The 24,268-nt window shown below is 41.1% G+C and overlaps 1 protein-coding gene across 1 annotated transcript; it reads left to right on the top strand.

The window, feature by feature from the left end:
* Positions 1-1,010: 1,010 nt before the first annotated feature.
* abcg4a (ATP-binding cassette, sub-family G (WHITE), member 4a) lies at positions 1,011-22,659 on the top strand. The gene is made up of 15 exons (XM_063486857.1): positions 1,011-1,638; positions 3,920-4,157; positions 9,987-10,104; positions 10,253-10,385; positions 10,469-10,519; positions 11,737-11,882; positions 11,973-12,096; positions 12,316-12,430; positions 12,515-12,654; positions 13,919-14,017; positions 14,139-14,307; positions 14,392-14,492; positions 14,579-14,737; positions 19,079-19,197; positions 19,317-22,659. Exons 2-15 carry the CDS (start codon positions 3,929-3,931, stop codon positions 19,540-19,542), a joined length of 1,929 nt encoding a protein of 642 aa, XP_063342927.1. The 5' UTR covers positions 1,011-1,638; positions 3,920-3,928; the 3' UTR covers positions 19,543-22,659.
* The last annotated feature ends 1,609 nt before the right edge of the window (positions 22,660-24,268 follow it).

Here is a 24,268-nt window from a genome sequence, read left to right as displayed (position 1 = left end):
GGTGAACTAAATGTGACCCAAGTCTTATCAGACGAACCTGGTTATGGGGACACAAAACATCAATATAGAACCAAAAACGGCAGGTTCACCTTTATTTTGTGAACTGACTTATCCCCCATCACACCAAGGATGAGCTACAGAGAATTCAATTGAAAGAACCAAAGTTTAAACCTGCTGATTTAGGTCTAAACATTACCGTCTGACAAAAAAAAATATGGTCCCTCCTCTTAGCAAAATGAGTCTGGCAGAGAAAGAGAGAAATGGGCTGGTTTGCTGAAATTGTTCGTCTGGCCACCAGAGAGTGAGAGCTCGTTTTAAGTTAGTCTGATTAAGAGGCAGGTGCGATTGGCTAAAAATGGTTTTGATTTCCTCTCAGGGGTGATGTAAGGCATGTAGGGCCCGCTTGAACGCGAGTAACCCCGTCTGTTTTACCGAAAATAACCCGGGCACTGCAGCATCAGCACCAGGCAGCTGCGCAGGTGCGGCCTTTAAAGAGACAGAGGGGCCTGAAGTCCTCATGTTTACTCCAAGTGTACAGCGATGGAGCCAGACTTTATCATATGTATCAGCATTGGATGTATACACTTAGCACATCTATGCATATACAGGCTGTATATTGTACGTTACCCCAACAAGAGACAGCCCAAAATAACCACAGAACAGAAATCAGTACAAAAAACATGTTTAAATCGCGGTCAGAGAGGCCAATTTAATCAAGAAGGCTATAGCAGTTACAGCGATATGAATATATTCAATTAACTGTTTATGAGTTCCCAGTTTAAGTTCAGTGTCCCAGCTTTAAATCCCCACAGTATTCTTAAAATGTTTCGGAAATGCGCTTATTATCGATCAGCCCTGCTGTAGATTATTGTTCACGGGTTTTATTTCCAATTCATTAAAAAACACCAGGTCGGGATGACGATTTGATCTGTCAAAAAACCAAAACACTGTTTCCTCCACTAGCATCTTGCCAGCAACGCCCTGCATCCCAGACCGGCGTGCGCACCACACAGACGCACTAACCGGCGAGAGGATAACGGCGGCTGCTCTGTCGGGCTGCAGCTGATGCTGCTGAAGCATCTGCAGCGCTGTTTGCTTGGTTTAGTGTGTGTGTCTGTGTGTGTGATTCCAGATGTCACCGACTGAGGATTGGCGTCCACACCGCTGCGGGGGATGTGTGTGAGTACAGGCCGTTTGGATGCGAGTTCGGGACGGACGGATTTCATGAAAGGAACAATCTCTGCGAGGGAAAACATGACAGTCTTCCCGCTCCCCTGACGATTCTCCGGGATGCAGTCATAGTCTGAGGCCGGACATGATCTTAATCTCAGGGGTTGCTGTAGTTGATGCGGGATGATGTGCGCCGCACCCCGAGTGATATTGATAAGGGGAACACAGCTCGGTCCTTCACTGACCCGCTGATTTTTGCTTGACTGTGGCTCGTGGTGATCATCTTCATTTATTTATTTTTATTATTTATTTTTTATTTTTTGAATTTTTTGCTGGGCTGGGACTGTTTGGGAGACCTTCTGATGTGGAAGGACTGGGCTGTTTCGCCTGAAGGGATCAATTGAGCACTGTTGCTCTCACCCGGAGGGAAACCAGGGCTGAGCTGCTCACCTGGTCATTTCAACACAAGTATGTGAAATGTTTTGCGTGTATGCGCGTGCATGTGCAATGAAACACACTGCATATTTAGAAATGACTGGTGAAGCCACTTTTACTGCAAGGATGTCCTCAGATCATACTAATGTATGACTCATCTACTTAAAAAAGTCACTTCTGCTAAATACTGTATCTGGCTTTCACCCTTTTACTGTTAACAGGTGCTTTTTGGAGAGATGTGAGCATCCCTCACCACCAATGGCAAGTCTCTGCAGGGCACAGAATCCGTGCATATTGCACTGCTATGCATTATAGTGATAACTATATTTCATCCCCCTGTATAGGAGACTTCTTCTATGGCTGCCTGAGCTCATGTGTCCTGTCTTTAGGGCCGCACATGGTAAAACACTGAGGCCTTCCTCTGACTGAGAGGCCATTAAAGTCTGTCAGGGTTTTACAACGCTTATATGCAGGCTTGTAATGGAAAGTCACTAATGGGAGGATGATCAATAGAAGCCTTGGTCAATCTTCATCACTGGCCCTCCTTTATCTGAGGATATTTTATTACACATACAGTAGGTCATCGGTGGCAGACACTGACTCAGAGTACTACTGCAAGCACTGCAAGGCTTGCATGACAGCAGCAGACGTTTGTAGCCTTTACAGTAATTGCTTAAACAGTTTGGATTTGGGTAGTTATTCAAATACACATCCTACAAATGTTTTCTGATACAAATTTCAGTAGTATATGTGATCTGATTGGTGTCATGTAATAATCGTTGGTGGTCTATGAGCATTGATGTACCTGTAATGATCACACTTGGACATGGCTAAGTGGATGATCTGGCGTGGTTTGTGTATGTGTATATTGCATGCATTGCAATATCCTGTTTATTTGTATCTGTCCACAATGGCTAAAACTGTCCTAAAGACATAATCATATTATTATTATTGTTATTATATTATTATTATGGCCATTTCAGACTTGCATAACTAGGTTTTTCTTTTTCAAAATTATTTGGATGTAACTTTGTAATTTTATGCTTTAGTTTTGTTCTTTTAAAATTAGACACATACAAGACTTTTATATTATAAAGAAAGACGATTATATATAAATAGTATGAGCTTGTTAAATATACATACCAACCCACTAAGTCAGAGCAATCTGTGAACATACAGACAGTAGTCTCCACATTACTATGAAGGACATGCCAGTAAGCAAGTAATCCACAATTTTGGACAATATCACACAAAATGTGATATAAGCCTGCTGCTTAAACACAGACATTATTGATCAAATGTATCTATACCATTTTTTCAACAATGCACCAATATGTTTGGTGTAAAATGAATCAAGTAAATTTCATTTGCCCAGATTCCAATTTAAGTTTTACATTGTACTTATGTAATAACATTACATGTAATCAAGTTACTTAGAGTCAGGACTTTGGGCATACATGATTCACTCACACAATAGTACTTTAATGTTTAAGTTGATGTGTAACATCCACGTAGTTCATTTAAAGGTTCTTAATAACAAACTCGTACTGGTCAAAACCAGGCCACCCAATTAATTCCTTAAGCTGTCTGAATCAGGCCTGTTATCCCCCGAGTTAATTAAACTTAGTTCTAATAGCAATTTATGTGTGTCAAAACCTATTGACTTTCATTAATGATTAATGAAATAACTGTGTTATAATTTTGTTTACACTTCCAACAGGCTGCTTTGACTCGGGGTGAATTTGTGTGAATCAGCAGAACTGCAAGTGTGCTGCAGGGCTGAAACCAGATCCCAGCTCCTCACGCTCTGAATCTCATTCCCTTAAAACAGCCAGTCCATAGAATAAACTGTAATCAGATCATGTCCGGCACCTAGTTTTAGGATGATGTCTCCAGTTAAACTAAAATCATTCCTGGAACATACCCTTATGCATTCACCTCTGCTGAGGCTACAAAAGTCTATCAGTTTGTTCACTGTGTAGAAAATACTTCAAATGAATCAGAGCTGCTGCGTGGATAGTGCCGTTTACCGGCTAAAGTTTGACTTAATCTGGTTTATTATGGTGTCTTTTATTTCTAACTACATCTAGCATGTGACATAAAAACTATCTCTGTCAGCTATACTATGTCAGCTCATGTCTCATTTCCACATTTAAAAAAAAATCATGATGTTTTTCACATGAAGTCTTTAACCGTGCTTTGGTTCATTTATCAGGGGGGCTACACTTCATAACCTGTATAAAACCTCAGAGATACGAGACGCCATTGCTTTGAAGCAGAGACTGACACGTCTCCCTCTCTCCCTCCCCTGCAGCCTTTCAGCATGGCGGAGAAGACGATCGAGCAGGGCTCGGTCAGCATCCCCATGGAGGAGACCAAACTTCATGGCGGAGCGCCTCAGGAGGCGCCGCTGCTCACCCACCTGAAGAAAGTGGAGAACCACATCACTGAGGCCCAGCGCTTCTCCCACCTCCCACGCCGCTCCGCTGTGGACCTGGAGTTCAATGAGCTTTCGTACACCATCCGGGAGGGTCCGTGGTGGAGGAGGAGAGGTACGGGCAATGCTTAATTCACACAGTAACCATGATGGATGAGCAAGTAAACATCACCAATGGCGATCAATACGAGGAGCTCAGAAATTTCAAGGGAGGCCTTTAAAAGCCTTTGTGACATTTAAGAAAAACAATCTTTTCTTGTTGTTGTTATTTTCTGTTACCCTTCTCCATTATTCTGCCACATGTATCCCAGCCCACTACACACACACACACACACACACACACACACACACACACGCATGTGTGTATTTATATCCTTGTGGGGACATCTCATTGACACAATGCTTTCCCTAGCCCCTTACCCTAACCCTAACCATCAAAAATGAATGCCTAACCCTGACCCTTACCCTAAACCTAACCATAACCTAATTGTAACCCTGACACTAAAACCACATTTTGAGGCTCAAAAATGCCTTCAAACTCGTGGGGACCGGGATTTTGGTCCCCACAAGGGCTGTTTGTCCCCACAAGTATAGTAAACCACCAATTTTTGGTCCCCATGAAGATGTTAATACCCGTCCACACACACACACACACACACACACACACACACACACACACACACACACACACACACACACACACACACACACACACACACACAGACCTCCACCATGTTGTAGCAGCCAGTGTGGCTGCAAGCTTTGCTGCGCTCAGCACAGTTTAGACATAGTAAATAATTTACACTTGCAGGTTGGCACACTGCTTGCGTCTCTTTTGTGGTGATGGCGAGTCAAGCCCATGATTGAGCTGCTTGTGAAATACAAACAGCGCTTAAACTCAACGCCCTCGTTGCTGATGAGCCTCCGGCCTTCATTCGACTCATCAAATAAACCTCCCTCCGCAAACTGTTCGGTTTAGCTGCTTTTTTTAATGCTCTATATGCTCAAAAGGATGGGGGAATGTGAGGATAAAGGGTCAGAGGAATCCTTTATTTACATTAGGCACATGTTACCCTAGGAAAGCCTCTACATGATGCATTGCAGGTTGTGCTATTTTCAGTCTTGTGTAATATTGATGCGCATTATGAAAGCCTGGCAGAGGAGTATTGTGAAACCTGAATTCGTGGAGAGTATCAACAAGGAGCGAAGAGGAACAGTGAGGGTACCTCTAGCTTGGATCAATAATCCAGCGTTGCTTTGTGCATTGAAGCACATGTTTTTTGGAGGCTAGTCTTATTAAAATCAGCCCCTGGTTTGCTTCTGTTTTCTCATCGGGGTGCCTGCCTCGGCTCATCAGCCTGATGATGTGTGAACAGAAAGTGTCTCTCCATCAGCTTTTGCAAATTAAGTAGCTCCATTCATAAAGAGCTTCTCCTTGTCATTTTACCCTCTGTCCAAACTCGCTGAACCTCCGATCACGCCTCATACTGGGCCCATCCTGCCTTTTCATTTGTTTTAACCAGCAAGCCACACCTAACTTTCCAATCTTTTAATATTTCACCTGTGCTGGAGTTTATTCTGAGGGGCTTGTCTGTGTTTGTGCCTCATTTACCCAGCTAAGCTCAGAGCTGCTCCTCTCTGATCAAAGCTGCAAAGATAGTGTAACAGCACAGAGCTCAGAACTGCTGATCTGCTGTGTGCGTTTATATAAAGTGGAAAAACACACATTTTTATATAATTCCCACTGAATTACACATTGTAGGACAGCAAGGAGGACGAGCCGTGAGCAAGTGACGTCATTTGTATTTAATGTGTTTAAGTCTTTTGGTTAGTGACACACTGCTTATGAGTCATCTCTGAAAATCTCTGTGATGAGCAGGAAGCAGAAGAACTTGTAATGCAGTGAACGTAGTTTCTGTTTACTGTAAGTCAGTGGAGGAAGGTAATGCATGAGCCGTCCTCTGTCTGTGTTATTGTTATTGTGGGCCCTTTTGTCGTGAGGCCAGTTATTTATCGCTGCTAGGATGAAGCTACTGTGACCCGCTTTCATGTTGAGGATATTTTCCTCCCGAGGGAGATAACTGGTGAAACACTAGCTCATACTTAAAAGGGGAGGGAGGGAGGAAGGGAGAGTGGGAAATGTTTACATGCCCCCAGGCGATTTACTGTGAGTTGCTCATTGCACCTGCACTGATCATCTGGTTAATAGACAAAGGAGGGTTGCTTTTTTTTTTGCTTTTTTTTTTTGTTATATTTGCAGCTTATTCATTGAATGCTGCACTTCCCGTACCATTATCCTTTTAGGGCTAATCTCAAATCTGTAAAAGGAGTGGTTGATGCTCAAAATGGAGCATAGATGCTCAGTTCTGAGACTCTGTGATGTAAATCATGCATCCTGCTTCATCACTGACATTGTCTTGCAGAAAGGTTATGGATATTTTTCATTAGTGTTGATCAAATATAAAAATGAAATCTCTACATGACGTCTGCATGATCAAATGAAGGTAAACTGGGAGCCACTCTGTTTGCCATACGAAGGCTGGCTATTATCTATTAAATATTCTGATTCCAGTCCTCTTTGTTTTGTTTGCATTGCACAGCCTGGACAGTTCAGAATCATTCCCTTCAGTTTAACAGAGCTGTTTCTTCCATTAAACAGCCAGGCTGAAAATGAGGCTGTGAAGTGAGAAAGAACTTACACTTCTATCACTCGCTCTTCATCTCTTATTGAGGCCCGTGGCTCCGTGATGCATTGGCTCTCACCAGTAGCCTATAGCACACCCACGTCTCTGACTGAAGAGTCAGCTGTGTGGTGGACAGCCTAGACATCAGGTTTTGACAGAGAAGAGGAATGCATGCAATAAAAAGGTTGTGTCTCTGGTTTTGCTGCTTTTTTAAAGAAATCATTTTTGTGCATCATACATATAAAAATGTTGTAGACGTGCAAAGCGGTGAAGTCTGTTGTGATGGATTGTGTTTTTTTCCCCCAACCAGGTAGTTTTTGAGCAGACACTTCCTTTAAGGATAGAATGAAATTAGATATTATAGATACCAGTGAACAAACAGTGAACTCCAAGTGTGAGGGGGAAAAAAGAAGAAGGTTTGTTGGGAAAGATCTAATAAATTTCTTTCGCTTTAGACATGTGATGACCACACCTGATGCTATTCCCCTTCCTTGACTTTGTCTATGAGATCAGGCTTTAGTCACTCACTGAATATAGCAGTGAACAGTGAGGTGAGCCACATAATCTATGGCTCTCATGGCACTGGGTTATGTCCCTGCAGACCCACGGCTTGTAGCATCAGGTTAGATCATCAGTATGCACCACATGCCATGGCATCACTGCTTCTCTGGCAGCAAGCAGCTCTGCTGTCTGAGTGGAGGCTGTCTGATGTTATAGCACTGAAAGGAGGAGGGGGCACTACTTTTAGGCTATTTAACTCAGAAGGCTGGCAGCTGTGCTGCTGAGACCCTAATTACACAGCTCAAGACAGGAAAATGTGTCCGTACGGACACTGGAGAAATGGGTAAGGCGAGGGAGACATGCGTCAAAAGCCAGGGTACTTAAAGCTCCTTTTGACATTCGATTCAAAAAGATTTCAGGTTTTCTGTCAGCTCTTAAGCTGGTTGTTTTTGCTGTTCCCATTGTGCCTGGAGAACTGCAAAGGTTAGAGAAGTTCATCATTAAAACCTGAGTCATCTTCATTTGCAAGCCACACCAAAGCAACCGTTTGTTAAAACCGCTGCATGGGAGTAATGACTGTGGTTCATCTGTTGGTGCTAGTGAGGGCATCATCATCTTAGATTACTGCTTTAATGTGCACACTCCAAACGTGGTGAAACGTTGTTGTCTTTTTTGCCAGTATGCTATCCCCTGCAGGTCTCAGAGACTCTGAGAGCTCGGATATGTCTGAACTATAGTGTTTTTTAAAACTAAGCTAAAGGTCTTTCTTTCCCGCTTATAAGTAATATTTATGAGTTTTCACTTTTCTGTATTTTTTTAATTTTGTGCTTAATCTTTTGGAACGTTTTGTTTTCATATCTTTTGCATTTAAAGGTTTTCTTTTCTTGAATTAGCCTTTTATTGTTCATCTTTCTTTTAAGCATTTTAACGCATTACACGGAGCAGTTGAAACTGTCTTTGTGCTAAACAAATAAACTTGGCTTCCTTTGTCTCGCACCTGAACCCTAGCCCCCTCTAACTGCAGTTCAAGCTTCATTCTGTTTGCCAACTTCACTTAAGAAGTCACTTCTAACAGAAAGTGCATCTCTAACTTACATTAAGACTCCCTTTGCTGGGTGGTAGGGATGCCATGGCCAATACCTCTGCGCTGTGACTGACAGGACTCTTAGTTCTGCTTAAAGGTGGTATTTATCGTCTGGGACTTTTAAGTGGTGGAGTGAAAATAGGCTTGCTACCTGCATAACCGTCTGTTGAAGCTCTTCTAAAATCAGTGAACTGAGTCCGTTCCAACTGGAGACACAAAACTGCCTGTTTCACTGTTACACTGTCGGGAGGCTGAAAAGGTGTTTTTTAACAAGTAGCTTAAAAATGACCAAGCGGATGGGTCATAGCACTTTACTTTCCAACACAGGATATAAGAGTTAATTTCATGCTTTTGTCTCTTGTAAAGCCTGAGGGTGGTAACACATACATTCAACAAGAGGAGCGCAGACCTCCACCAAGCCAGCTATAGGGGAACAATGTTATTTTTATATTTCATAAATATTCTTTTTGTTTTGTGTAGTGCATTAAACTAAGTGGAAAGTGTCCTGTTGAAACTACTTGACATAATTCTGAGTTATTTTTATTTTTGTGGATATAGTAAATGTGAACATGCATTCCAAGTGAATTACTACTAAATAAAGTAAGTTATTTGTCAATAACTGGACATGAATAACTTGAGCTGATTATATATTATATCGCAGTGTATTTCTAATGAACTAAGCAGCTCATCCTCTGTCTGTCTATTTTGGGGTCAGTTTGAAAGAAAGGCAGATGTGACATGTAAACGTGAGGTCAGAGGTCAAATGTGACATGATATTTGGATGCAAACTATAATGCGATATTTAAAATTCCCGTATATCAGTGTCATTTCCTAAATATTGCCAATACAAATAAAGGCAGCAGAAATTTAAGTGTAGTTTTAAAGATGAAGACATTTTATGAAAGTTTGACCTTATTTGACTTTGAAGAGGTCAGAGGTCGAAAGTAACATGATAGCTAGAATCCCAATGTATTATTCCTTATATGCCTATATGTTGTCAGTACAAATAATGTCAGGAAGAAACATATAAAGCTATATATAACTATATAGCATTATTATCACTTTGACCTTCAGATCAATCTATTGAGGTCAGAGGTCAAATGTGACATATTTAAAACTTTTTAGGCTACTTTCAAAAGGGTTTTTTTGACCAATAAATCTTTAAGTTGACCTTGAAGACTTGGTGGATGTAAGCCAGTTTTTATTGGGCTGTTAACATCACCCTACTCTGCACTCCTACAAAGTTTTATCAGAATTTAATCAAAACTTTGTTTACAGACAAACTGACACGTGAATGCTGTGAAAAACACAACCTCGTTGGCAAAGGTAATAAAGTGCAGTACTACCGCTCTAAACACTTTAAACGAGCTGTTTATCAGATCAGGAGCATTCAGTTTTATTTTTCCATCGTTCTTTTTTTTTCACACAGTTCTTGTACTTCTCGTTCTCATCGTCTTTCCGTATCATTTCAGGGCCACATTAAAAAAATAAATAAATAAAAGATTAAATGAATAAGTAAAAGAGTTCAATTCGAATCCAAAGGAAGAAATGCTCACATTAGACCTTATAACATTTGGCCTAAAACCATGAGTGTTAACTTTGAAGTAGTGCTTATAAGAATAACTGGTGAAATTAATCACATGATTATAGATAACTCAGCTTTTTTTGTTGTCAGGTTATAAAGCCCTCCTGAAGTGTCTGTCAGGAAGATTTAACAGCAGAGAGCTGATTGGTATCATGGGGCCTTCTGGAGCCGGAAAGTCCACACTGATGAATATTTTGGCGGGGTACAGGTGAGCCCTGCACTTGGAGTTATTGCAGATGTGGAAATGGAAGATCTTCTCCTTCATAGTCTTTTTTTAAAACTTTTTTTAAATTGAATGATATGCACATGAAGAGGTCTCTGTCATGCTCAGAAGCTGGTACTGTGTTTAAAAACAGGGAGACCGGCATGAAAGGTACAATCCTGGTGAACGGCCGACCGAGGGATTTGAGGACTTTCAGGAAAATGTCCTGCTACATCATGCAAGATGATATGCTGCTGCCACACCTCACTGCGAGGGAGGCCATGATGGTGAGGTCATTAAAAAAGTAAAATCTTAACTTCTCATTGAATCCTAGATCAGTAATGAGAGCTGAGTTTTGTCTGTCTTTCAGGTTTCCGCCAATCTGAAACTGAATGAGAGCGTGCAGGTCAAAAAGGAGCTTGTAAGTCTGAACTTACTGATGGTATTTCTGCATTACGTGCAGAAGAAGTTACTGGTGCTAAGGGTGTGGAAATGAATAGAAATGTGTCTAGCTGCAGAGATTTTTCCTTGCCATTAATACAAATGTTTCTGAGGTAATTTGGGGTAAAACTGCAAAAAAAATGAGGAGGCTTACTTTTTGATCATTTTAATTTTTTGGGACTTTTAAGTCACCACTTTAACCTGAAACAGTTCTTTAATGAGAATTTATATTGTGCTATTTAGAGAAGCAGGGCACAGACAAGACAGAGGAGGTCAACCTAATAGTTGCCTGATATAATGGAAATCAATGACCTATAGCAGGGGTGCCAAAGGTAAGGTCCAGGGGCCAGAGTCGTCCAAACAAAAACTCCAGTCCGGCCCGCTGGACTGCTTTGGAAAATGTTAAGAAAGGCATAAATTTAGGACTTTTAATTGTATTTCCATAGGTTTGACAGCTTTTCTTACAAATAATGACTTCCCACCCTTGTTCATATTACAAATAATTAAGTAATTAAGAAATAGATAAACAGTTACCTACTATAGAATTTTTTATTTTCAGTAAAATATTTAAAAAATGAAATTTTCTGCTAATCAACTAAAACATTCAGTTTGTAAAAACTACAGGACCCTCTGGCCAACACGCTACCGGACGTTTTTTGTAATTTTACAAATTTATTACTCACAATTTAAGACAAAGACTCATGCTGACACATTTCTTTCATTTACCACAACAGCATTTCTCTATCAACATATTGCTGTAATTGCACTTCATTTTCTTATATTAAGATATCTCTGGGATTAAATATGTGATTAAACTTCTGTACAGTGACAGAAAGGTGGGTTTAACTGGTCTGGCCAAAGTAACATTAAAGTGGGCTGTGGCCCATGATGCAAAATAGGTTTGACATCCCTGCCTTATATTATCACAGCTAACCCAAGCCACATTATCACATTGGAGCCAGAATATTTGTCTGATCCACATCAAACAACACTGAAGGCAGCAAAACGCTGTATACTGATGTGCAGCTGCGGTTGATGACCACTGTCTTGTCTGCAGTGAAATCCTTCTGCTGCACATCACAGCATACATCCATATTTGGCTTTGAAGTTAAATCTCTTTCATATTGCACACCTCTATTTTTAGCTTTGAGTAAGCGCGCCGTTGTGTTCCAACACTTCTCTTTGTTTGGGTTGAAGGTGGACGAGATCCTGACCGCTCTGGGCCTTCAGGAGTGTGCTCAGACACGTACCATCTCTCTCTCTGGGGGCCAGTGTAAAAGACTGGCCATTGCCCTGGAGCTGGTTAACAATCCACCTGTCATGTTCTTTGATGAGCCCACCAGGTAGGAAAGCACTCATCTGGATTTACTCTGTGTGATTTCAGCTGAAATGCAATCTAAATAGTGCATCTTTCTTTGCGTGTCCCATCCAAGTGGTCTGGACAGCGCGTCCTGCTTCCAGGTTGTTTCCCTCATGAAGTCCTTGGCTCAGGGAGGACGGACAATCATCTGTACCATTCATCAGCCCAGTGCCAAGCTCTTTGAGATGTTTGATAAGGTAACTTGAGTGCTCTTTCTCCCGGGCATGCCTCACCACCCATTAGCTGCAGCTCAGACCTAGACACTACATGCTTGCAGGGTTTGTTTCATGCAGCTGAAGCTGTGCGGCAGTCGATACCTGGCCCTGTTGTTTTGTCAGTTGTTGATGCATTATTCACGGAGCCATTGTGTTCAAAACTATGTTGATTACTCTGTACATATGTTCCTTATTCACCAGCTGTACATCCTCAGTCAGGGTCAGTGCATATACAAGGGCACAGTCCCTTACCTCATCCCTTATCTGAAGAACCTGGGTCTCCACTGCCCGACATATCATAATCCAGCTGATTTCAGTGAGTTGATTACAAGTGTATGTCCATGCATAATTTTTTATATGTTATGCATTGTTCTCATTAGCTTGTCCTCTCTATTCCCAGTCATTGAGGTGGCATCAGGGGAGTACGGGGACCTGAACCCAGTGCTGTTTGACGCAGTCCAGGGCGGACTGTGCTCAGAGGAGGGCAAGAAGAACTCGAGGGACAAAACTGACTCCTCCTGTCCCTCACAGTGTCACAGTGTAAGTGATATCAGCGCTTTAACACATCACACACACCCTGTGTGTCTGGTATTTAACATTATTAAACCCCTGAAAGTACCAGACTTTACTCATTTTAAAGAATTGTTCATTTATTAGGAAAATTGATCAAATCTTGCTTTTTGTTGTCTCTGGTTTTCCTGGAATTAACCACGTTCGTTATTGTTGTCTACCTCTATTTACAATTAGATGCAGGCAACATATTTCTAAACTACAAAGCCACCGTATAATAGAAATGATAAACGATACCTTCATAAAAAGTAGTAGTGCTGTACTTACTGGGGTTGTATTTCACCTCAGATACTCAAATTGCTCACAGCTGAATGGGAACCTTAAAAATGCTGCTATGACAGCCAATAAAAAATATAATCAGTAGCTAAAAATTGAGGCAAAAAAAAAAAAAAAATTAGACCTTTCCTATTTCCTATTCACAGTAATACCTTTTAAATGGTACAAATTTTTCATCCCTACTCCACTCCACTGATCCGTCTCATTAGTCTCTATAAGCTGTCTTCTCACTTTGTCTTTCTCAGCCTTATAATATAATAACTTAATAAGAGCATCAGCAAAAATGCTAGAACCGTGACTGTAAACCACCCACAGCTGTCTGCTTTACGGTTACTCCTGTTTAATGCATACTGCAGTTGTGCCCTGCTGCTTCCTTTAAGTGCAGTGAGGTCATTGATTTTCTCTGTTATTCTTTGTTATGCACTTATTACCCTTCTGATTCTGATTGAGCCAGAAGACGAACACCACTGTTGTATCTGTCCTTTAAATAAAACTACAGCTAGTGTGGATTTAGCTTAGATCTGCACAGGAAGTGGAGTTTTGAGTTTGAATCTGGTCCGTGTGGAGTTTGCGATCACTCCTCACGCTTCGAGCTTACTCTGGTTTCTTAATGAAAACACACTGGGTTAATTCTGCTGTCACTGTGCCCTTGACCAAAGCAGTGGCTTACATGAAGAGCTGGCCCCTGGGTGCTGCTGCATCCTGATCCTGCTCCTCCTAGTAATAATAATTAGAGAGAACATGTTTCCCTGTGGAGATGAATAGAGATATCCTTATCCTCATAGTTTTCAATTTCATTTTTGTAAAACAAAACAAGTTATAGACAGTAAGTAAGCTGCAAGTGTCTCTGCCACTAGACAGGAACAGTCTGAATCTTGTTTAAAATACACCAAGAAATAATGCTACATGTTATCATTTTAACTGATATGAGTACTCTATTATTTCTAATTTTGCACAGGACACAGGAACGCTTGAGAAGCATAGCTTCGCCACCAGTACATTCACACAGTTTTGCATCCTCTTCAAAAGAACCTTCATTACGATATGCAGAGATACGGTATAGTATTTACTCTATAAATATCTCCAGATTTTATCAATTAAAATTTACTTAAACTTTGTTTTTATTCTTGTCATGAGTTACAGGCTTTTGAGTTGTATTTCTTTTTTCTTTTCTCAAGGTGCTGACCCACCTTAGGGTGATGTCCCATCTGTCCATTGGAGTACTCATTGGCCTGCTCTATCTCAAAATTGGAAATGATGCCAGCAAGGTTTTCAACAACACTGGCTTCCTCTTCTTCTCTATGCTTTTCCTCATGTTTGCTGCCCTGATGCCCACAGTGCTAACCTGTAAGACTTGTCTTCTATGCAGAGAGTGGAAGTTGTTTGTCTGTTACAAGTGGAAAGTCTTTTAATGCCGCTGTTGTTCCACAGTTCCTCTAGAGATGTCTGTGTTTGTGAGAGAGCATCTTAACTACTGGTACAGCCTGAAGGCCTATTACTTGGCCAAAACCATGGCTGACATACCGTTCCAGGTTGTGTTTTGCTTTTTGAACACTTTATATTTTGTGCATGCGTGGAGTACAGTTTAAACTAATTGCATTAAAAATCTGCTTCACAGGTGATTTGTCCAATTATGTACTGTAGTATAGTGTACTGGATGACAGAACAACCTGCAGAGGTGGGTCGCTACCTGCTCTTTATGGCCTTGTCTACATCCACAGCGCTGGTGGCGCAGTCGCTGGGTCTGCTTATAGGAGCTGCATCAACGTCTCTGCAGGTAAGTAATGGAGTGTTCTCTCCCACCAACTTACAAGAAAAAATAAATGCACCCACGTGGTTTTATAATGATAGAGGCAAAGTTAAGCTACTTCATAATAAGTAGCTTGGTGCACCCCAAAAAGTACATATACAAAAGTACATAAGTACATGTACTATTTAAGATGGGGAAATATTGCTGGTTTTTTTTTTTTTGCAAAATTACCAAGAAATTACACAATATTTAAAGTTGCTTACAGTGTAAGTTGTGTCTTCTTTTCTGTAAAATAACCCAAACTTATGCACAACTTAAAATTACTTAAAATGTAATTATTTGTTCTTTCCTGTATGGTACCTGAAGTTATGCAGTACTTAAACCTACTGATACATCTAAAATTACTTACACATTACTTAAAATTACTTACAGTGTAATTATTTCTTTGTTTCCTGTAAAAACCTGAGTTGTTACCTCCTTATTCTAGTGTCCCTGCCTAAGTATTTGTAGGTAAATCTAATACATTGAAATTTCAAATAAAATACAATGAAATTTCATTTAATTACAGGGGAATTACACCCTTAGTTATGGGCTATATTATAAATGCTTGAATATGTAAAAATGGACCTTTAGTGCACACTGACTGATTTTCAGTAAAGTAAAAGATGTTTGTGTGTCAGATTTTGCTTTTTTCACTGCTGGACCGTCTCTACTGTTTGAAGTAAATCGAATGGGCTCACACAGCAGAGTTGTTACTACAGCAGTGGGTGGTTTTAGTCATACATTTACTCTGAACAATGCTGTGAACATCTTGGCATTAAATTGCCCTTTTTCACATTTAGCACACAACAAGAGATTCTGTGTGTCAGATGAGGTGTTGTAATCATTTATTGTTTAACGTAGGTGGAGGTGGTCACCCTTTATCAAAATTAAAAAAAAGAAAAAAAAGTATCCCTGCAATCCAAAATTTTTATTAACGAAATTTTCTGTGTTTTTGGTAAACTAGCTTTGTTTATTCTGGCAAGTCTACATTTAGGAATGATAGTTTTGTTTAAAAGTGGAAGGTGTGATGGTGGGGTTTTTAGAATAGAATAGAATAGAATAGAATAGAATAGAATAGAATAGAATAGCCCTTTATTGTTATTGTACATGTACAATGAAATTGTAAGTGCTCCATTCCACTCACTAAATAGTAGACAGTAGGAATAAACTGCAAACAGGAGAAATATATACAGTCAAGACAGATATATACAAAATAAGATAAAAGGCACACACTGGAGAACAAAATAGTTGCAAAGTGCTCGGAGGTAGTGCAAAGTAAAGACTTGCTCTGAATAGGGCAAGTGGCCTGTGTGAGTGGCCTGAGTGATGAAGGTTACTTAGACCATTGCTCAGACTGGTGGGTAGGTGGGCAGAGATGAGCTGGGGGGGATAGTGGTTGTTGACAGTCCAAATGGCCCAGTGGAAGAAGCTGTTAATGAGTCTGGAGGTGCAGGACCTAATTGACCTGAGGTGCCAACCAGAGGGCAGCGGCTCAAACAGGTGGTGGGCGGGGTGCAAGGGGTCACCTGTGATGGCTCTGGTTCCTGAGACAGGAGGATCTGGCGATGGTCTCCAGGAGTGGCAAAGGGCAGCCAATGATTTTTTGGGCAGTGTTAATTACCCTCTGCACAGCCTTTCTGTTCTCTGTTGCGGCCCCTAAGGACCAAACACCCAGGCAATAGGAGAGCACGCTCTCCACTGAGGAGCGGTAGAAGGCCAGCAGCAGCTTCTGGTCCAGGTTTTTCTTCCTCAGAATTTCCCGGGGGAGGGGTGGTTTCAAGCTGAGCAAAGAAGGTGTTGTGCTCCCCTGTGAGTTTGAGGCTGCTGTTGGGGGTTGTGGGGCTCTGTCCTTTGTAGTTACTGAAAGTTTGGATACCTCTCCACAACTGGTGGGTGTTGTTGGTGGTGAAGAAGCCCTCTATCCTCCTCCTGCAGGCCTCCTTGGCCCATTTAATGCCATTCCTCAGGTTGCCGCTGGCAGTGCAGAACAGGGAAATGTCCCTCAGCCTGAAGGCTGAGTTATGAGTCATGAACAGAGCCTGTACTTCACTCGTCATCTAAGGTTTTCAGTTAGGAAAAACCTGGATGTCACATTCTCTGCACAGCACTTAATGTAGAAAAGGACAGACTGAGTGGAGGTTTCCAGGTCCTGCTGTTCAAAGATTGACCAGTCTTTCAGATCAAAACAGTCCTCTCGCGGGAGGAGGACATCATCTGGCCATGTTTTAATGAGCTGGGTGCTTCGAGGGGTTTGTTTCCTGAGGGGAATGTAGGCAGGGATGAGGAGCAGATAGAGGTGGTCAGATTGTCCTAGGTGGGGGAGGGGTGTTGCTCTGTAGGCATGCTTGATGTTACTGTGACCTTCTGTGAAGGCTTCTGTTGTTGGTGAGGCAAAATTACACTGGATGCATGGTTAAAAAATTTCTGCAGATAGTTGGTTAATAAACCACAGTGTTTCAGTTTTTATTTTGGCATTTGTTCAATAAAAAACGTAATATGTATGCAACATGTAAATAAAGAGAATGGTAAAAGGACTGGATCTTATATAACGCTTTTCTACTCTGCCTGAGACACTCAGCGCTTTATACAACTCGCCTCATTCACTTTTTAAAAATGCTTTTTCTACATAAGTGCTTTCTGTCAAACACACAGTCCAATGGATGCATCAGAGAGCGACTTGTGATTAGTATCTTGCTGAAGGATATTTGGCATGCATACTGGAGTGGCCAGAGATTGAACCACCAACCTTAGGATTAGTAGATGACCTGCTCTACCTGCTGACCTACAGCCATCCCAGAATGGTGGATACTGTGTGTATTTATATAAAGGTGTCTTGACAGAGTTTAATAAGGTGTCTAGCTGATGTTTTAAAGTTATGCAATATCTTGGTTATTATATTTTTTAAATAACTTGTGATCAAGCACTGACATGGATGCTGACAAGTATCCCAGACTTCGCAGTGGCATAGTGTCTTCTTACCACTTGTAGTTTGCCACAATGAATGATAAGGTCCTCAAAAATCTGTAATGCAATGCAATGGGAAAAAAGCACCATTTATAATTGCAGTTCCACAATGTAACAGAACAAATTTTATATTGCAGAAAGTTGATTCAGTTTATCCGGACGTTGTGTTATCCATGTGTTATCTTCAGTCTCAGCTGACTGCAGATCTCCCAGCCTTATAAACAAGACAGCTGCACAACAATCACAACGAGCAGCATCGCCTAACAATGAGCCATGAGCTCAGGTTGTGGTCATTAATATGCACATTACATTCAGGCAGCGTTGTGGCATGGTGGTTTGCAGCAACAAAGTCCTGGGTTTGAATCTCCTTACTGTGTGGTCTTTGTATGTTCTCCCCAAGTCTGCGCGGCTTCTCTCCGGGTACTCCAGCTTCCTCCCACAGTCCAAAGACATGTAGTTGGTGAGGTTAGGTTAACTTGCGATTTTAAATTGACTGTAGGTTTAAATGTGAGTGTGAATGGTCTGTGTGTCAGCCTTGCAACAGACTGGTAGCTTCTTCAGGGTGTGGCCCACCTCTCGGCTTCAGACGCTCCCTTCTTCTCAAGAAAAAAGGAAAAAGAACATGGATGGATAATATGCATATTAAAATGACAGTTAATCAGCTATGTGAAGATACTCTTAGGTACCCTCCTTGATCTAGACATGGTTGCTCTCCTTTTATACATATGGCCGTTTGCTCAAACCAGCTCTCCTCCATGTCTAGGCTGATCCTCATCCTCATCACTGAAAGAGTGCCCCCTACCCTTTAGGTATAACTAAACTGCAACATCCCGTCTTTGATGTGGCTTCCCAGCCGTTCCCCAAGTCTCTGTAAACAGCACATATGGCCACTGAGCAAGGGTTATGATCATTTGCATTTTAACAATCATGAAGCTGATCATGTGTTAGGCAATGGTGCTGGTTCTGATTGTTATGCAGCTGTACTGTTAATATGGAGAAATGTGCAGTCAGCTGAGATGGAAGAAATCACTTGGATGAGTTATAAATGTTCTTCTAACTGAAAAATGCTGTCTCCAGATGAACTGAATCAATGTTCCTTACCTGCATCATCAAGGATGCACCAAGCCTGCATTTTATAGAAAAAGTGACCAGTGTGAGCAAACAGCGGATAATGATAATGCAACCTTTTTATTATAACTAAGTCTTTGAAACTGCATTTTCTGTGAATGAATGAGTGAAAAAGGCAGTTCTGATCTTATTTTCTTAAATATAAAATGCTATACTACAGTACTTTCTTTTGTCTGCTTACAAGGTAAGAAATTAACTTTTTCATATGATTTTTGCTGCTAATTTATTCCACAGGTGGCAACATTTGTGGGCCCAGTCACAGCCATACCTGTTCTCCTTTTCTCTGGCTTCTTTGTCAATTTTGACACCATTCCCAAATACCTACAGTGGAGCTCTTATGTTTCCTATGTCAGGTATGTCAGCTACCAATTCATTTCTAAGGCAAAAATCAGGCTTTTTCTAAACTCATTTTAGTAATTGGTTTCTGTGGTTTGACTGTCTACACCGACTCTCTTTAATCACCCACTTTTAGGTATGGCTTTGAGGGGGTGATACTCTCTATTTATGGGATGAACCGGTCTGAGCTTGAATGTCCAGACCCCGTGTGTAAGTTTCAAAAGCCAGAGGAGGTCTTGCAGCTGTTGGATGTGGAGGACGCAAAGCTTTACGTGGACTTCATGGTGCTGGGGGTTTTCTTCCTGATCCTCAGACTCGCCACTTACCTGGTTCTGCGCTACAAAGTCAAGTCAGAGCGTTAAGACGTCCAGAGACACATTGGTGGATATGGATGCTCTTGAATATCCCAGAAGTGTGAGATAGTAAGAAAACCTATCGTCTCTCTTTTTCAGTTTCAACATTACAAAATCAATCGAGTATGTGCTGCACCATTACTCAAACTGTACAGTAGGGCACAGAATGAAAAAGTTTACTGATAAGAAAATGAAAAGTTTCAACTGTGAATTGTTGTTCCCTGCACACCGTTACTGTATGCCAGGTAATGGTCACCATCACCTTTCATAAATATAATAAAAATATTGTTCAGTGGCACCATGAGTGGACAGAACACCCCCCCCCCCCCCCCCCCCCCAAAAAAAAAAAGCAGATCGCATGTTTCATTTAACTGAGAATTTTAAAAATGTACTTTTTTTGGTGACTCCAGGAAAGTGTTTGTAACTTGGAGCTTCTTAATCCAGTGCCTAAAAGGTATTTCAAGGCCCACACCAGAATCTGCGTAATTGACACAAAGAACAGCAGCCATCAAGATGACCCTGAAACGTGATTTCAAGTCAGATCCTCTGTTATAGCCAACAGAAAAGTGGAAGCCTTTTTTGTGGCTCATCTCTCTCTCCTGTAGGATAATCTTGTCAGGTATCCTTACCAAAATGCACGATGTGGCGACTTATCTTTATGGAACAGAAATCGACTGCCAGTTGATGACTCTCCTCGCTGTCTGTCTCCAGCGAGGATCATTTTCGCAGGCCTTCTGCCCCAACGCTCACAGTGATGGGACACTTTGCCTCGGATGAAGAGCTTGTGAATATGTTAAGCAATGTGTCTTATACAAAGACTGACATGGATTCGCCCCGCATCCGGCCCTAACGACTCCTTACTTGCTCCTGCACGTGTTTGCTTCTGCCACAACCCAGGAAGCATTGAGTGAATTGGGAGCGACACGTGAAAGCGAGTAAGCTGTTTGCAGCCTGATGCAGTGGGCCGTCTTCATCGCAGACAGAATAGCATTTTAGGTGAAGTGCAATAGAATATATTATGGCTAAAAAATAGCAACAAAAAAAAAGAAGAAGAAGAAGAAAAAGTGTTGTTTGTCTAATCAGTGTCACTCTTTTGACACAGTTCTTTGAAATGCTTGTTTCCACTTTAGCTGCCTCCTCCCTGAGCTGAAAAAGGAAGTCCCCTCCTCCTTTCCTCCTCTTTCTCTCTGCTTTGCTGATGTCTGACAGATGCGTGTTGTTCAAAACAATGTTAGATACTTGAAATGCTGGCTGGGCGGTTTTTGTGCCTCTGAACTAGAATGATTTGAGTTTTCTCTGCTTCCTTGTTTGCACATACACTACACCTTATATCTACATACTGGCTCTCTATTTCTCTCTCTTACACACACACACACACACACAGGGAGGTACATTACAGACATACACACACACACACACACACATCACCATGGCAATGTTTAGAAGAGCCTCTCCTAGTCACACGGCAATGCAAATATTTTCCAATAGACTTGCTATGAAATATTTCTTACTCCAACTATGCTACTTAGTAATCCTTATTATAATACTTCAAATAATGTGAGTATATAACCAATGATTGTACAGTGAGTATGTCATGCTGTAAACAAATGTACATTTGCACTTTTCAGTGTATCTTTATTGTTTTTTCTTATTTATTTGTATTTAGTTTTATTTTTTTAAACCTACAAGACGAGTGCTGCTTGAAAGTGCAATGGGGGAAAGAAAACGGCACATAGATGTTGCATGATCATCTTAGGAGTGAAATTTATGAGATATTAAATTTTAGAGTATGGGACAGTGGTTTTATTTCCTCATCCAAACATATCTGTCCCGCCACGTTTGAGGAGATGCAAATCCTCCGCTCTCCAGTGAGCATTTCTTTTAGAACATCTGGAGTCACGTGTGCGTCACTAGTGCGGATTAAAGATGACATGATCAGGAGTGAAAAGAGGCGAATGTACGAGACGTCTTGGATGGAAGAAGGCAGGGATACAGAACAGAGAGCCAAATATGTCATTATGTAGCTAAACAGGTTCGCAGTCTCTTTGGGAAGCAGCTGGATTGGAGAGCAGATCACTAATCACTAATCTGCTTCGCTGTTCAGCACAGAGATGGCTGTGATTAATAGCAATAGTTCACATCGTGATGTTTGTGAAACCTCCTGCAGTTTATAAGGTTTATGTTCTTCTTACCGGTTCTATTATGTGCAATAACCACACAAAGGCAACTCTGTGAGACCAATTACATGAAATGTGACGCTGAAATCACAGTTTTTTTTGTCGTTGTAGTGCTTTCGTTGTTTGTGTTCAGTGACAAAAGCTAATGTAGGGAAATGGATTGTCAGAGTGATTTAACCTGAAAGACCAAAGCGGGATCATAAAATTTATTCTAATATCAGGATAATTATAGAAAAAATGCATGGAATGAAATAAAAGGTGTTTAAACCCAATTTTCCTACAAAAACAGATGATATGTGTTTTAAGTTTCTCTAAATTGGAAGCAGAAACTTAACTGCAACTCCAATGCCAACCAACAAACAGTCATCAAGTAACTGGACAGTCTGGGGGAGTTTGGGGCTTAGATGTTAAGGCCCGTGGTACCAAAGACGAAAACAAGTCTCCCTTCTTCTCCCCCAGAATGTGCATGCAGTGTCCAATGTTCCCGTTAATTTTCTGACCAAAATAAGTGCTCTGAGGACACATTAACGAAGTCTGTAGTACAGTCAGTTTGTCTGGTAGCATCCCTGATTAGCTGATTATAAATGAGGTATGGGAAGATGTGAGATATGTGTAAGCGTTATGAAGTGGCTATGGAAGTGGAATTGCAGGATGCAATATCACTTGAGCGCATGGTGACGTCACACTGTTTGCGCAGTCTCTTTATCACTTTGTAAAATCATTTCACAGCTTCATCCGTTTGCTCATAAGAAGCCACCGGGCTTATTGTGCACTCGCATGGTAAAGAGTAATATGCAGGCTATCCCTACAGAAAGCTTGGAGTGTCTGATTAAAAATGTGTGATGGGATTAGAGGTAGTTGTTTAATCTCATTTTCCGCTTAGAGTTTAATTTCTGATTTTAAAAAAAATTGCAAGTTCTGTATACTGAACGCTGTTCCGAGGATTATAATAAAGATCATTTATAATCTTTACCCTTTCTTTGTGAGATGATTTGATCGGACACTGATCGCTGATACTTTTTCCATAACCATATCTATACACTGAAGAGTAGCAAACACTTAATTATTTGTGATTCTTTCCAGTGCTCAGGAGTACACTCATCATGAGCATTTTCACAATACTCTTTTAGCTTTAAATTTACATTAGAGGCATTTAGGTAACACAGTAGTAGCTTGGCTGCTGTTTCGTGCCATGTATTGATACGAAAACCTCTTGAAACAGCTTTTTCAAATACACTCTAGCTAGGGCTACTAGCCCTGGTAAGAAGAGCGGGTGTGTTTTAAAACATAAATCATAAAGCTGAGGGGTGTGCAGGAAACATCAGGAAGAGCCAGAAAAAAAATGATTTCCACATTTTATTGCACATTTTATAGCTCCGAAGCTCCCCAGTCCTGTTGACTTGGAGGGCAGTAATTGCAGAGAGGCACAATGTAGCAGGATGAGAGGGACTGAAGTGTTTCCACAGATGTACATAATGGGTTTATCCAGAGTGGTGAAGCCGTTCAGTCATAAATTACATTCCTCATCTCAGCAGAAGGTGACAAAAGAAAAGCAGCTTCAACGTAAATGCTCTTTTTCTACATTCACTGGGAAAATATTTAGTTGGGTCTGAATAGGAAGCTAGATTTCAGACTTAATCTACTTTCATTTTTAAAATAGAGAGAAAATACATCAAAAAGCACGAAGAGAGAAGATATTCCTTCATTTTCTTTTGCTTATCCAGTTCAGACTTGTAGTGGGGCTGGATCCTGTCCCAGCTTTGATGGGGTGAGAGGGAGGTTACACTGAAAACATAAAGAGTGTTTTTTTCACTGTCCAAGTTCTTTGAGAGTTTTGCACAGCCTCAGAACGTACTTTAATAACTTGAAGATGATAAGGCTCCGCGCTAGCACCTTGAGACAAATCAGTGCACTCGCTGGCCAATAAGGCAGCATTATAGCTAGTAAAGGAGCTGCCTGCCTGCCACTTTGCTCACCTAAAATCCAGGAAACTGAAAAAGCAAGGCAAGTTAGACTTCACGACTGTACTCAGAATAATGGGGTCATTGAAGGTAACTGCTAGTGTGAAATTCTAATGTGTTTCACTGTTGGATAAACTGGTCAGAGATGAAACTCATTAGGTAGGCTTGGCGATCCCAGCAGGCCCGATATCCCATGACCTCTTACCTGCAATGAAATATAAATAAAACACATAAAAGTGGTAGAGGCACAGCATTAATATTCTTCAACTCCCACTGAAGCTTTATTTAATGAGCTACACGGCCATGAAAGATGAAGACAGAGAATGATAACACCGCTCTCTGCTGTTACAGCTCTGTAAAGTGCAGCTGGTGTTTCAATGCTTGGAGGGCTCTCTGAGTATTCCCTATCACCACACAGTGAAGATGATGTTCAAAAACACCTCATAATAAACTCTTACACAGCCAGCTGCAGATCTGTAGGCCCTGATGCAGTTATTTGTAGCATTTAATGACAGTGGAATGCAGATGTGGCTCAAGAAGTTCATTAGAAAAGAATGGAGGTTGCAATAACTTCACTGGACTGTGCCTTACCAGGCA

This window comes from Pelmatolapia mariae, linkage group LG10_11, assembly GCF_036321145.2.
Source record: "Pelmatolapia mariae isolate MD_Pm_ZW linkage group LG10_11, Pm_UMD_F_2, whole genome shotgun sequence".
Lineage (NCBI taxonomy): Eukaryota > Metazoa > Chordata > Actinopteri > Cichliformes > Cichlidae > Pelmatolapia > Pelmatolapia mariae.
The sequence above is the reverse complement of the archived record's forward strand: the minus strand, read 5'-3'. Positions and strand labels throughout refer to the sequence as shown.

What these genes read in the sequence shown, in the direction of transcription:
- abcg4a (XM_063486857.1), top strand. Translation starts at nt 3,929, where the DNA reads ATGGCGGAGAAGACGATCGAGCAGGGCTCGGTCAGCATCCCCATGGAG. An exon ending in TCTTTGAGATGTTTGATAAG is followed by an intron (nt 12,097 to 12,315) that starts GTAACTTGAGTG and finishes CTTATTCACCAG; the next exon opens with CTGTACATCCTCAGTCAGGG. An exon ending in TCTTATGTTTCCTATGTCAG is followed by an intron (nt 19,198 to 19,316) that starts GTATGTCAGCTA and finishes ACCCACTTTTAG; the next exon opens with GTATGGCTTTGAGGGGGTGA.